This window comes from Triturus cristatus, chromosome 3_1 (assembly GCF_964204655.1).
Source record: "Triturus cristatus chromosome 3_1, aTriCri1.1, whole genome shotgun sequence".
NCBI classification, from domain to species: domain Eukaryota; kingdom Metazoa; phylum Chordata; class Amphibia; order Caudata; family Salamandridae; genus Triturus; species Triturus cristatus.
The window spans coordinates 24172165-24186642 of record NC_140583.1 but is presented as its reverse complement, the minus strand read 5'-3'; the positions used below and the strand labels follow the sequence as shown (position 1 = coordinate 24186642).

Below are 14478 nucleotides of genomic sequence, written 5' to 3'. Positions count from 1 at the left end.
TAGAAACTACCATGGAGTCCAACGGCAATTGACCCTTAATGTACATTGGGTCTCCGGGTGCTGGTTTGTATTTTTTCTCTATTCTCGGGTTCAATACCCGTGCCCTGGTCGTTTCCTTAAAGATGTCCTTAGCATGTTTAAGAACCCCTTTTAACATTGGTAGAGTCTTGACCGTTCTTTCAGATGTGGAGAACGTGTCCACCAAGAAATCCTCCTCCACAGAGTCAGAATGGAGTTCCACTCCGTGATTGGCAGCTGCCCTTTCAATGAGGGCGTTAAAAGCAGCAGTATCTTCAGTGGGAGATGTTTTGATATTATAAAGATGAGTGTCAGGAGCATCTTGTGGGTCACCCTGGTCAGTAGGGTCTCCCCATGCTTAATGTTGGTCTTGCTGTTGGTCATCCGGGTCATTATTCACAGGATAAGTGGTATCATCCCCAATATAGCCCTCTCCTGCATCCGCCTCCGACAGTGTAGGAGAAAAGGATGGTGGTTCCTGATGATAGGTTTGGAATGTTTCGACAAGCACTGACGTCGAACCTGATGGCAGTTTCCTTTTTAGTGGAATCTTGTATGAGTCCAAAGCCTTCTCTGGAACAATTCTCCGCTTGCGGAACAACAGCCTACCAGTGTCGGCGTTGATGAACTGGTCCTGCGAGTCCTCGACATCGGTTCTTTCAGTGGACACTGTTCGTGGTTGTTCGACACTCCTCCTAAGTTCGAACATCTTCGGCGTCCCTAGTGGCGGCAATCCAAACTTGATCGGTGCCGGCGCCGAGCGAGCTTTGGCGACTTTGCGTGGTTCGGGACCCGTTTTTGGTTCGAGGGTTGCCCGTTCCCTGATGCGTTTTAGGGACTCCGACACCTGTTGCAACGTGAATGCAGACAGTGCTTTGGAACCGATAGGCTCTTTGGAGACAGGTCTCGACGCGGTCTCCGGTTTCTTCCCAGCCTTCGGGTGTTCGATCCGAAATTTGGGATCGACGCCCTGTTGATCCGATATTTTGGCTGTCGCCGCACTCTTCGGTGTTGACGTAGTCGGATCGACCACCGTGACCGTGGTGGTGGTGGTGGTTGGTGCCCCAACCTTCGGTGCCATAGGCCGTTGCGTCTTCTCGGGACCTAGGGCCTTCTTCTGTGTTTCGGCGCCGAAGCCCTTTTTTGGGTTCTCGGTACCGAAGTCCTTCTTTCTTTGGTCGGCTCCGATGTCCTTTTTCTGTGTCGACGGATTGGAGGGCTTCGATACCTTCGATCCAACCAGAACAAGTTGCACTTTCGGTTTCGATTTGACCGGTGCTGTGGTTGGTTTCGCTTTCACTGAATCGAATCCAGTCTTTTTTGATATTGTTGGCTGATTTGAAATGTTCGAAGCCGGGCCTTTAGGCGGGGCTGTAGAACGATCCGACTGATCTTGGGTAAGGCCCGCAGGCGATCCCTCGACCTGAGCCTTATCAAGACTGTCTCCTTCGGCCTCCGCATCGACGGATTGGCCTAGCTCCTCGCCCGAGCTATCTTCCTTGGCCCCAAGGGCCTCATCGTCGTCTCCTACCTCGTCGACAACGTTTTCGTCCTCAAAGATCACCTCATCATCCTCGTCAGATTGGGATTCATGCTCCGAAGCATGGCCCGAGTCAATCTCTTCGACGCTCTCGACTTCATCCTCGGTGCTGAATATGTCAACCGGGTTAGGGGCCGATTGTTTGGCCTCCAATCTAGCCGCCCGTCGATTCCGAAGTGTCTTCTTTGACCGGAACCGGGCGCAGGCCATACACCTTGACTCATCATGATCCGGTGATAAACATTTGTTACACACCGGATGGACATCGATGTGTGGATATTTCGCATGACATAAAGGACATCTCTTGAAGGGAGTCCTCGATTCCATCCTCGAGCGTCGATCGATGTTCGGACCGAAACTAGGTCCGAGAAGTGTGAATAAGTCCGAGAACAAGTATAATAATTTGTCGATACCGAGCGCGAACAATACAGACGATACCTAAAGCTTGAGCTAAGATAAGCACATCCGAACCCAATGGCGGAAAAAAACAATCTGAGGATGGAGAGGATGCCCATGCGCACTCTAGTCCAGGGGAGGAGCCACCTATCTCGTGATACTTCGAAGACTCTTCCAGGACAACAATGTGCAATCATCCGGACCCAACACTAGGCGGCGATCTATGCACAGATATGAATTCAGCAGCCCACATGCCTCGAACAATGGAGATCTGATTACAGTACGGACAGAGGTAATGGAGATCTGATTACAGTACGGACAGAGGTAATGGAGACCTATTTACAGTACGGATAGAGGTAGTGGTGACCTGTGACATATAGGCTTCATAAATCTATTAATAATAATGAACTCCTTACAGAGAGAACATCTGGAGGGGGAAAGGTGTCTTGGAAGTCAGGCTTCTTAATGCTTCCTGTACTACTCAAAGCCATAAGGAAACAGTCACCAAAAGAGAAGAAACACTTTAAAAATGCAACTCCGGGGAGGCCAAATAGAAGGTTCCCTAAAACCAAAACAGCTTGGGAAATAAAATCGGGCTTCTGTGTCATTTCCGGCAGTGTACACAAAGCTGTTCTAGTGGCTTCAAGACAAATTCTGTGTTTAGTAAGGCAGATGGCGAAGGACTGCACTGAGCCTGGCCTGTTCTGTGCCTACTGAGGGCTCCGTGGACATCACATGGAGAGGCTGTGACCCTTTCACCCGCCGGAAAGGCTTTACCTGATAAGCGGCTTGAAGAGGATGAGAAGAGTCTTGATGAACATGGTTGGATGGACGATGTACAGCGCCTTAATGTTCTTCTTGTACCTGGAAGGAAAGCACAGTCAACGTCAAAGAACGGACTAGGGCCTCGTGCGTCTAAGTGGCATGTCGGGGTGACTGGCTGGCACCAATGTCTAGACAGTTAGAAGCTGCAAGTGCAGCGAACTGCCTCCTACTACAACCACCCAAAACATGTGTAATCCCTGCAATGCTGCAACACTGCAGTAGGAAGATGAACTGTTCTTTGGAGGGATGAACGCGAGATATACATCCATCTGTTAGTGCACAAATTAAATATACTTATTATGTCCTAGTGTACATGACCACTGCAAGGCTGATGCATCCACAGCACAGTATCCAGTTTCTACTCCATACTGGATACACAACATTCATTGATGATCCAGCATTTCAACATCAGCTGTGAAGAAGTCTAGGAGTGAAAGCGAACTCTTCGCAATGCCACACTTTCATGCACATCTTTGTTAAACCATCATTGACAAGTTCAGGAGCTATTTTCTTGCACTAATGCGATGCATTACAGCATGAGCAAACATGCATGGTCTTGTAGCAACACAAGCAGATCTGCACCTACAAAGTTAGGAAAAAACAGCAACAGTTACGGGTAACCCTGGAAAGAGTTAACCGTCAGTACAGTGGGAACTGAACACAGGAATCAGCGGTCATCATGTTTGTAGATACTGGAAAGTTGTCAATTTCCTGCTGATAAATCAGAGAAAGTCAACAAAGTGTTTGTATACGAAGAGAGGAGCATACATCTAATGCCCAACATCAAATGAAGCAACTTTGTTAAAAATCTGTATAAGAAACCTGGCACCCAGCAGTGCCATCTACCTTTCAGAAACTACCGGATAGTAATCGCGGAAGTGGCTTAATTTCATGGTAAGGCCCATGTTAGGACTTTTCCTAATGCAGGAAGGCATGTTTCACTTTGTGTGCCCACAATTACTTGTAACCCCAGTATCCAGCAGTCTGCCAGAGAAAGGAGGGGAATCCTGAGGGACGAGGAGAGGGTTGGGTGTTGTCCTCCAGGAACTCACTAATGTCACTTGTCGCCATTCAAGGGGCACAGATATAAAACGAGCAAGCGTCGGCTGTTTCTGAGAGTGATCATTTAGAAACCCCACACCACTCAAAATCCTCGGTTACACAGAAGCTTGACATTAGCAAAGAAGACCATTGGAAGGTTTAGAAGCAATAAAAGATGATTGGGATGGAAGTTGGCCACTATTCTCGTTTCTCCAATGAGCTCGAAAAGAGCCAAACATGTGTGCCAGGAGCTAAAAAGTAATAAGAGTCTTGGCAAAGAAGATGCTTTGAAAAAGGCAAATACAATACATGAAGTGAAGAGAGTGATAATATTGAAAGAGATTGCCACCCAACAGCTGCACCAACTCGTTGAGCTCCACTAACCCTACTTTCAGCTGAAGGCAATCTGTAAAGAAGCTATAGGTCTTCAGTGCACTAAACCGTCGCTGTGAGCCCTGGAGGTTAGATTGATCTACGGATAGGACATGGTGAGGACTCGAAGTTGAGATCGGTCTTAAGTAAACCCAAAGAATCTAAAGAAGATGAGCTTTCATTTTCACGCTGCTGTGTATATCATTTTCTATCATGCATTAATGCCGCTAAGTATATGTAGTCATCAGACTGCTGCTGTGTGCAGCAAGATCTGTGGTGTCTAGATTTAGGCCGAAGATAGGTTCACATCCACAAGTCTGCACTAGCTGCTTGGACAGCTCCGTGTAGCTCAGAGAGTTCTCTTGCTCAAGGTTGATGAAGCTTCTGTGACACCGTACTGTTCACAAGCATGAAGACGTTGCTTTGATATCTCGGTGTAAGCTTCAGAGGTTATTCTCACAAGGCTGCACATCTTGCTGAGGGAGTTCCTTGTATCTAATAAGAGTTCACTTTTACACGGTTGCACTACTGCTGTGACAGCTTAATGCATTTTAGGGAGTTCACTTTCAAAAGACTTAATGGGCTTTTATGAAACATCAGTGTCAGTAACTCCATATCATCACAATGAACCGCAGTAATGACCTGCCCCCCTCATGGATGCCAGTGGCTTCTTGCCATCACAATGAATGCCAATAATCGTTTGCCACCACGATGAATGCCAGTAACTGCAGGATATAATTCAGAATCCCAATAACCCCTTGCCACCACCCTGAAAGCTAAAATGTACTTTCCACCCCGCTGGAGCCCAGTAACTCCTTGCCCCGTGGACAGATACCAGTACATCCTTGCTATCTGCTGGATCCCAGTATCTTCATGCGGTCTTCTGATACCACACTGGATTCAAGTAACTCCTTGAACCCATGATGCATACCAGTGCATCCTCGACCCCATGACGGATACCGGTGCATCCTCGACCCAATGACGGATACCGGTGCATCCTCGACCCCAATGATGGATTCCGGTGCATCCTCGAACCCAATGATGGATACCGGTGCATCTTCGAACCCAATGATGGATACCGGTGCATCCTCGAACCCAATGATGGATACCGGTGCATCCTCGAACCCCATGACGGATACCGGTGCATCCTCGAACCCCATGACGGATAGCGGTGCATCCTCGACCCCATGACGGATAGCGGTGCATCCTCGACCCCATGACGGATAGCGGTGCATCCTCGACCCCATGACGGATAGCGGTGCATCCTCGACCCCATGACGGATAGCGGTGCATCCTCGACCCCATGACGGATAGCGGTGCATCCTCGACCCCATGACGGATAGCGGTGCATCCTCGACCTCATGACGGATACTGGTACATCCTCGATGCCATGATGGTGCATCCTCAACCCCATGACGGATACCGGTGCATCCTCGACCCCAAGATGGATACCGGTGCATCCTCGACCCCATGATGGATACCGGTGCATCCCCGACCCCATGACGGATACCGGTGCATCCTCGACCCCATGACGGATAACAGTGCATCCTCGACCCCATGACGGATAACAGTGCATCCTCGATGCCATGACGGATAACAGTGCATCCTCGACCCCATGACGGTGCATCCTCGACCCCATGACGGATAGCGGTGCATCCTCGACCCCATGACGGATAGCGGTGCATCCTCGACCCCATGACGGATAGCGGTGCATCCTCGATCCCATGACGGATAGCGGTGCATCCTCGACCCCATGACGGATAGCGGTGCATCCTCGACCTCATGACGGATACTGATACATCCTCGATGCCATGATGGTGCATCCTCAACCCCATGATGGATACCGGTGCATCCTCGACCCCATGATGGATACCGGTGCATCCTCGACCCCATGATTAATACCGGTGCATCCTCGACCCCATGATTGATACCGGTGCATCCTCGACCCCATGATTGATACCGGTGCATCCTCGACCCCATGACTGTGCATCCTCGACCCCATGACGGATACCGGTGCATCCTCGACCCCATGACTGATAACAGTGCATCCTCGACCCCATGATGGATACCAGCGCATCCTCGACCCCATGATGGATAATGGTGCATCCTCGACCCCATGATGGATACCGGTGCATCCTTGATCCCATGATGGATCCCGGTGCATCCTCGACCCCATGATGGATACCGGTGCATCCTCGACCCCATGATGGATACTAGTGCATCCTCGACCTCGTGATGGATACCAGTGCATCCTCGACCCCGTGATGGATACCGGTGCATCCTTGACCCCATGATGGATACCGGTGCATCCTTGACCCCATGATGGATACCGGTGCATCCTTGACCCCATGATGGATACCGGTGCATCCTCGACCCCATGATAGTTATCGGTGCATCCTCGACCCCATGATAGTTATCGGTGCATCCTCGACCCCATGATGGATAATGGTGCATCCTCGACCCCCATGATGGATAATGGTGCATCCTCGACCCCATGATGGATAATGGTGCATCCTCGACCCCATGATGGATAATGGTGCATCCTCGACCCCATGATGGATAATGGTGCATCCTCGACCCCATGATGGATACCGGTGCATCACTGACCCCATGATGGATACCAGTGCATCCATGACCCCATGATGGATACCAGTGCATCCTTGATCGCAAGATGGATACCAGTGCATCACTGACCCCATGATGGATACCAGTGCATCCTCGACCCCATGATGGATACCAGTGCATTCTCAAACCCATGACGGATACCAGTGCATCCTCGACCCCATGATGGATACCAGTGCATCCTCGACCCCATGATGGATACCGGTGCATCCTCGACCCCATGATGGATACCGGTGCATCCTCGACCCCATGATGGATACCGATGCATCCTCGACCCCATGATGGATACCGGTGCATCCTCGACCCCATGATGGATACCGGTGCATCCTCGACCCCATGATTAATACCGGTGCATCCTCGACCCCATGATTTATACCGGTGCATCCTCGACCCCATGATTGATACCGGTGCATCCTCGACCCCATGACAGTGCATCCTCGGCCCCATGACGGATACCGGTGCATCCTCGACCCCATGATGGATACCAGCGCATCTTGGACCCCATGATTGATACCAGTGCATCCTCGACCCCATGATGGATACCAGTGCATCTTTGACCCCATGATGGATACCAGTACATCCTTGCCATCCTGCAGGACGTCGGTAACTCCTTCCCTGCACGATGGATCTCAGCATCTTCATGACACAATGTTGGATGCCAGCAACTCACTGATACCTTAAGAGATCCTCTGATTCCTTTGCACCACGCTGCATCACAGTAAGTGCTTGTCATAGTGCTGCATCCCTGTAACTGCCTGATGCTATTTCTACAGCCACCCTGTCACTCCATGGATCACAGTAACTCATTCCTCCCAGGATGGATACCAGTAACTACCTGATACTATGCGGACTTCTAGTAGCACCTGGTCACTCCCTGCATGGGAGTAACTCCTTGCCCCTCAGGATGAACGCCAGAACCTCCTTACCCCCATGCAGAAACTTCCAGTAACCAAGAGCAAGGCCAGTAAGTCATAGTCACCACTCTCCTTGCAACTAACCACGCCGAATCACAGTAACTGTTCGTTACCGTACTGGATACCAGGGACTGCCTGATGCTATGATGTCTTCTAGTAACTCTTTGCCATTCGCTGGTTGTGAGTAACTCATTGCCCCCAGGATTGTTGCCAGTAATCACTTGCCCCCAGGATGGTTACCAGTAAATACCCGAGACTATGCTGAGTTCTTGTAGCTACTTGTCACTCGCTGGATGTGAGTAACTCATTGCTCTCAGGATGAATGGCAGTAATCCCTTGCCACCATACAGAAACTCCTAGTAACCAACTTCAAAGCCAGTAAGTCATTGTCACCACTATCTGTGCAACTACCCTTGCTAGATCCCAGACACTGCTTGCCATCACGCCTTTACTTCTGCTGAACCCCAATATCTCAGCTCCTTGCTACCATGCAGGATGCTGGTAACTCATAGCGACCTGCTGCACCCCAAAACTCCTTGACGCCTGCTGGATGCTAATGACTGTCACTATGATGCATCCCAGTAACTCCTTCCAACCACGATGGATCTCGAAAGCTTCTTTCTACCACGGCTAGATGCCAGTAACCCCTGGGAATCTGCTAGGTCCTGGTAATTTCGTGCCACCTGCTGGATTTTATCAACTTATTCCCACCATGCTAGATCCTGTTACCCTTTTGATACCATGGTGGATTCCAGTAAGCCCTTGCCCCCCCACCTCCACATGCTGGATTCCGGTAAGCCCTTGCCCGCCCCCATGTTGGATTCCAATAAGCCCTTGCCACCCCAAATACCGATTCAAGTAAGCCCTTGCACCCCTCCCCATTGCTGGATACCTGTACCTCCTTGCAACCTGCTGAATACCAGTGGCCAAGTGCTGGATGTCAGGAACCTCCAGCCATCACCCTGGACCCAATGTCTTGCCAGAATGCTGGATGCCAGTCACCCGTCATACGATGTTAGATTTGGGTAACCAATTACAACCACGCTTGATGGCAGAAGTCCTTGATACCAAGAGGAATTCAACTAACCTGTTGCCACCACGCTGGTTGTCAGTAACACCTAGGAACCAACATTAAGGTCAGCAATTCATAAACAGCGTGCTGGATGCCGATAACCCAAGAACCACGCCTGATCCCTGTAAAGCCTTGCCACCATGGTGGGACACTTTATGAAGAGTCACTCAGCAAAGAGGTGAGGTGAGGCAATGCTACTGCAAAGTGTTATGTTGGATGCAGTCATCCAACATGACCCGGCATAAGACTGTGGCTGCCATTCAGATCTTTAACGCGCACATTTAAATAGCTGTTAAATATAGAAACCTGTCGCCTCCGAACGTCCTCTTTTCTATCTCTGTGGTATGGTTCAACCCACAGAATCAGGACAACATCAGCAAGAGGTTCTAACAGATAGGGCTGCGACGCTGCTGCAGCCACTCATTGCACTAGTAACCGGAGGCTCCCAATAGTATGTGAGAAGCAAGGTACTGGGACATGAACAGAACTGACGAGTGACTATCCAGTCCTCCTCTCACGACATTAGAGAGCAACAAGGTACTGGGACATCAACAGAACTGACGAGTGATGATCCAGTCCTCCTCTCACATGACAGAGAGCAGCAAGGTACCGGGACATGAACAGAACTGACTAGTGATGATCCAGTCCTCCTCTCACATGAGAGAGAGCAGCAAGGTACTGGGACATCAACAGAGCTGACTAGTGATGATCCAGTCCTCCTCTCACATGACATTAGAGAGCAGCAAGGTACTGGGACATCAACAGAACTGACGAGTGATGATCCAGTCCTCCTCTCACATGAGAGAGAGCAGCAAGGTACCGGGACATGAACAGAACGGACTAGTGATGATCCAGTCCTCCTCTCACATGAGAGAGAGCAGCAAGGTACTGGGACATCAACAGAACTGACGAGTGATGATCCAGTCCTCCTCTCACATGACATTAGAGAGCAGCAAGGTACTGGGACATCAACAGAACTGACTAGTGATGATCCAGTCCTCCTTTCACATGAGAGAGAGCAGCAAGGTACTGGGACATCAACAGAACTGACGAGTGATGATCCAGTCCTCCTCTCACATGAGAGAGAGCAGCAAGGTACCGGGACATGAACAGAACTGACTAGTGATGATCCAGTCCTCCTCTCACATGAGAGAGAGCAGCAAGGTACTGGGACATCAACAGAACTGACGAGTGATGATCCAGTCCTCCTCTCACATGACATTAGAGAGCAGCAAGGTACTGGGACATCAACAGAACTGACGAGTGATGATCCAGTCCTCCTCTCACATGAGAGAGAACAGCAAGGTACCGGGACATGAACAGAACTGACTAGTGATGATCCAGTCCTCCTCTCACATGAGAGAGAGCAGCAAGGTACTGGGACATCAACAGAACTGACGAGTGATGATCCAGTCCTCCACTCACATGACATTAGAGAGCAGCAAGGTACTGGGACATCAACAGAGCTGACGAGTGATGATCCAGTCCTCCTCTCACATGACATTAGAGAGCAGCAAGGTACTGGGACATCAACAGAACTGACGAGTGATGATCCAGTCCTCCTCTCACATGACATTAGAGAGCAGCAAGGTACTGGGACATCAACAGAGCTGACTAGTGATGATCCAGTCCTCCTCTCACATGAGAGAGAACAGCAAGGTACCGGGACATCAACAGAACTGACGAGTGATGATCCAGTCCTCCTTTCACATGAGAGAGAGCAGCAAGGTATTGGGACATCAACAGAACTGACGAGTGATGATCCAGTCCTCCTCTCACATGAGAGAGAGAGCAGCAAGGTACTGGGACATCAACAGAGCTGACTAGTGATGATCCAGTCCTCCTCTCACATGACAGAGAGCAGCAAGGTACTGGGACATGAACAGAACTGACGAGTGATGATCCAGTCCTCCTCTCACATGACAGAGCAGCAAGGTACCGGGACATGAACATAACTGAGTGATGATACAGTCCTCCTCTCACATGAGAGAGAGCAGCAAGGTACTGGGACATCAACAGAACTGACGAGTGATGATCCAGTCCTCCTCTCACATGACAGAGAGCAGCAAGGTAGTGGGGCATTTAGGCAGTCACCTTACCACAGCTCCATGCCTATTGCTGGTCATCTGAGAGCTGTTTAGGGTGCTGATGCTGAAAGGGAATTAAAAACTATAGATGCACAGAATAGTGGGTTTTAAATATCTTCAATTCCATTTGGTTATTTCAAAATAATTTTATTACAGTAAAAAAAATTTTTTTTTTTTAAAACCGAAACTAGTCCAAACAGGTCTGAAGCAGTAAGGCACTGCAAAGGCAAGTAGTAAACCTGGTGCGTCCTACTCGTCTCACCTCTAACCAGAGATTGCCCACATGGTGAGAAAAGCAAGATGCTGGTACTCCTGAACCTTCACCTCTACCTCAGCCATTACTTTCACCTGTAACCCAAGACCAGGAAGGCGCAGGTAATCCCGGAGCTTTAAATCTGCCTCATCCCATTACTTTCACCTGTAACCTGAGACCAGGAAGGCGCAGGTACTCCCGGAGCTTTAAATCTGCCTCATCCCATTACTTTCACCTGTAACCCGAGACCAGGAAGGCGCAGGTACTCCCGGAGCTCTAAATCTACCTCATCCCATTACTTTCACCTGTAACCCGAGACCAGGAAGGCGCAGGTACTCCCGGAGCTTTAAATCTACCTCATCCCATTATTCTCACCTGTAACCCGAGACCAGGAAGGTGCAGGTATTACTAGGTACAACTAGAGCTTTACTCCTGGAACTTTACATCTCCTGCAGCCCTTACTCTTGTCTGTGACCTGAAAGCAGCAAGGTGCTCAAGAGCTTAGACTCTGCTACAGTTCACTCATCTTGCCTGTAATATGAGCAAGAAGCTGGCACATCTAGGACATTCGACCTGCAGCACACCCCTCTTTTTGTCTGTAACATGAGCAGGATGATGCTGAGGTACACCCTGCTTGTGTATAGAGTAAAACGCCCTATATGATGAGGTCAGCTGGGACAGCCTGGCGTGTGCAACCAAACGTTCCTTCCGAGCAGCAGAGAAGAGGTACAGCTAGAGTGGTGACCTACATATGTGTGGGACAGGATATAAATACAACACACAATGCAAGAGACTTACTTGCGATCAAACTCCCTGTAAGCATCCCGCAGCCAGCCAAGGGAAGGCTTGTTCTCGCTGGTAAGACCATGGTGGAGGTAAACTAGAGTGTAGTCACTCTCAACGTACTGGTCAAGAGTGTGCTTCAGGTACCTGGAACAAAGCACAAGCCAGGCCTTTAAAAAAATATAAACGGGCAAGAAACTGAAGAGGAGCAAAGGCAGAAGGCGAGGAACAAGGGAGAAAGGCGGGGGACAAGGGAGAAAGGCGGGGGACAAAGGAGAAAGGCGGGGGACAAAGGAGAAAGGCGGGGGACAAAGGAGAAAGGCGGGGGACAAAGGAGAAAGGCGGGGGACAAAGGAGAAAGGCGGGGGACAAAGGAGAAAGGCGGGGGACAAAGGAGAAAGGCGGGGGACAAAGGAGAAAGGCGGGGGACAAAGGAGAAAGGCGGGGGACAAAGGAGAAAGGCGGGGGACAAAGGGGAAAGGCGGGAGACAAAGGGGAAAGGCGGGAACAAAGGGGAAAGGCGGGAACAAAGGGGAAAGGCGGGAACAAAGGGGAAAGGCGGGAACAAAGGGGAAAGGCGGGAACAAAAGAGCACAGGCAAGAAAGAAAGGCATGCAGAAGAGGAGGAAAGGGGCACAAGCAAGGAACATTGGTGGCATAGGAAAGGTACAAAGAGGGCGCAGATGAGGTACAAAGGAGATAGGCATGTACTGTTAAACTAACAGTAAATAATATACATTTGAATGACCTCTCTAACTGGTCATATTTAGAGAAAGGGCATGAACTGTGGCCAATATGGCCTATTATGTCCACAAAGATCATCAGACTATTTCCATGGAAACAGACTATGACAAGCATTTGCAATGCAATAGGTCTCGCATTTACTCAAGTTTAAGCAATTGGCATTGTAAATGACAATGCGTTTTATTTATGTTTTGAAAACAAAAATAAAAGGCATTGTTATTTGCAATGTCAATAGCACAAACTCGCGTAAATGCGAGACCTGTTGCATTGCAAATCCTTGTTTCTAATTGAAAGTGGAGCTGTATGTCCCACCCTATTCTATTTTTTTCAACTCAGCAATTCTTCCTTTGTTAAAGCTCTGACACAATGCCGTTTCATTACCAGTGACGTGTTCTTAAACGTGCATGCAAGTGGCCCACCAAAGGACTTCTGTACGAATCAAACGGTGTCCTAGGTGAGAACGGTGCAATAAACACGGATGAACTATACTACTGTGAAATAATGAGTTTGGAATATGCTGATGCTCTGACAAGCCATCTTGACTGTGGCAGCCAATGAAAATGCAACCACCTCACTGGATGCGCTGCAAAGCCTTCTGGGAAAGATCAACGTGGTCATTAATCAAGAGACCAATAGCAACCAGACAACATTTAGAGACCTCATGCCTAGAGGTGTTGCACGAATCCTACAGACCATTCGGACGCACGTCCAATTGGTGTACTTAAAGTTCACATTTTTTCAAAATGAGCAGACAAGAGGCCTGAGGATACTCATTATCTCTAATACTGTATTCAGAAATATCATATAAACGTATGTACAGTTAAAATCGTAATTGTAATGGCCACTCTAGTTTATCAGTGTTTTTCGCATAGTTACTTAAAACTATATTTGTTGCCCTTGCATTCCCGAAGGAAGTGCGGTCTGGTTTTGTTAGATTTCTTGGTTTCAGGCTATCACTAAGAAAGGCATGCCGTGTTCTAAATCCCTAGCTAAGGGAGACCAAGAAATCTCCAACAGTATAAATGCCACAGTGCATTCCCGAAATCAACACAAAGGTCCCACAGTGACTCTACCGACCGTTCTTTGACCAATTTCAGCAGCTTCGTTGTGAACCTTTGTTTCAACCTGGGACAACGGTCTGATGACCCAGCAGTGCTGCAATCTGCAGTTCAAGTTGATGGTCACATTTTACTAATCAACAGGACATTTGCTCTCCATTGGTCATTGCGAGAACATGTGGCCGATACGGTATCAGTGTATGAGACAACCCTTTCAGAAAGGACCTTCACTCACTTGTTTTCCTGGTCCATGAGACCTAATATAAATTTGCTACAAACATGTCAGAGCTGTCAACCTCATCCAGCATAACACAGCTTCTTACCCACAGAGTTTTCCGGAGATCTGTGACTGTACTAACCAGGCTAAATCTGATTGGTTGCTGTACACATTGGGCATTACTTTACACTCCACAAAATATCTCCCAAAACGTACGTGTCTCTCTCTCTAGCGCTCTCTAGCTCTCTCTAGCTCTCTCTCTAGCGCTCTCTAGCTCTCTCTAGCTCTCTCTCTAGCTCGCTCTGTCTAGCTCTCTCTCTCGCTGTCTTAGCTCTCTCTCTCGCTGTCTTAGCTCTCTCTCTCTCTGTCTTAGCTCTCTCTCTCTCTGTCTTAGCTCTCTCTCTCTCTGTCTTAGCTCTCTCTCTCTCTGTCTTAGCTCTCTCTCTCTCTGTCTTAGCTCTCTCTCTCTCTGTCTTAGCTCTCTCTCTCTCTGTCTTAGCTCTCTCTCTCTCTGTCTTAGCTCTCTCTCTCTCTGT

At 49.0% G+C, this 14478-nt stretch overlaps 1 protein-coding gene across 1 annotated transcript in view; it reads right to left on the bottom strand.

The window, feature by feature from the left end:
- ARHGAP1 (Rho GTPase activating protein 1) overlaps nucleotides 1–14478 on the bottom strand; it is a 246482-nt gene that overhangs the window by 59496 nt on the left and 172508 nt on the right. Inside the window, exons 5-6 of the mRNA XM_085646663.1 lie at nucleotides 11939–12070; nucleotides 2732–2818 (exon numbers count right to left, since the gene is read on the bottom strand). Coding sequence (XP_085502789.1) covers nucleotides 2732–2818; nucleotides 11939–12070 — 219 coding nt within the window. The remainder of the gene's footprint in view (nucleotides 1–2731; nucleotides 2819–11938; nucleotides 12071–14478) is intronic.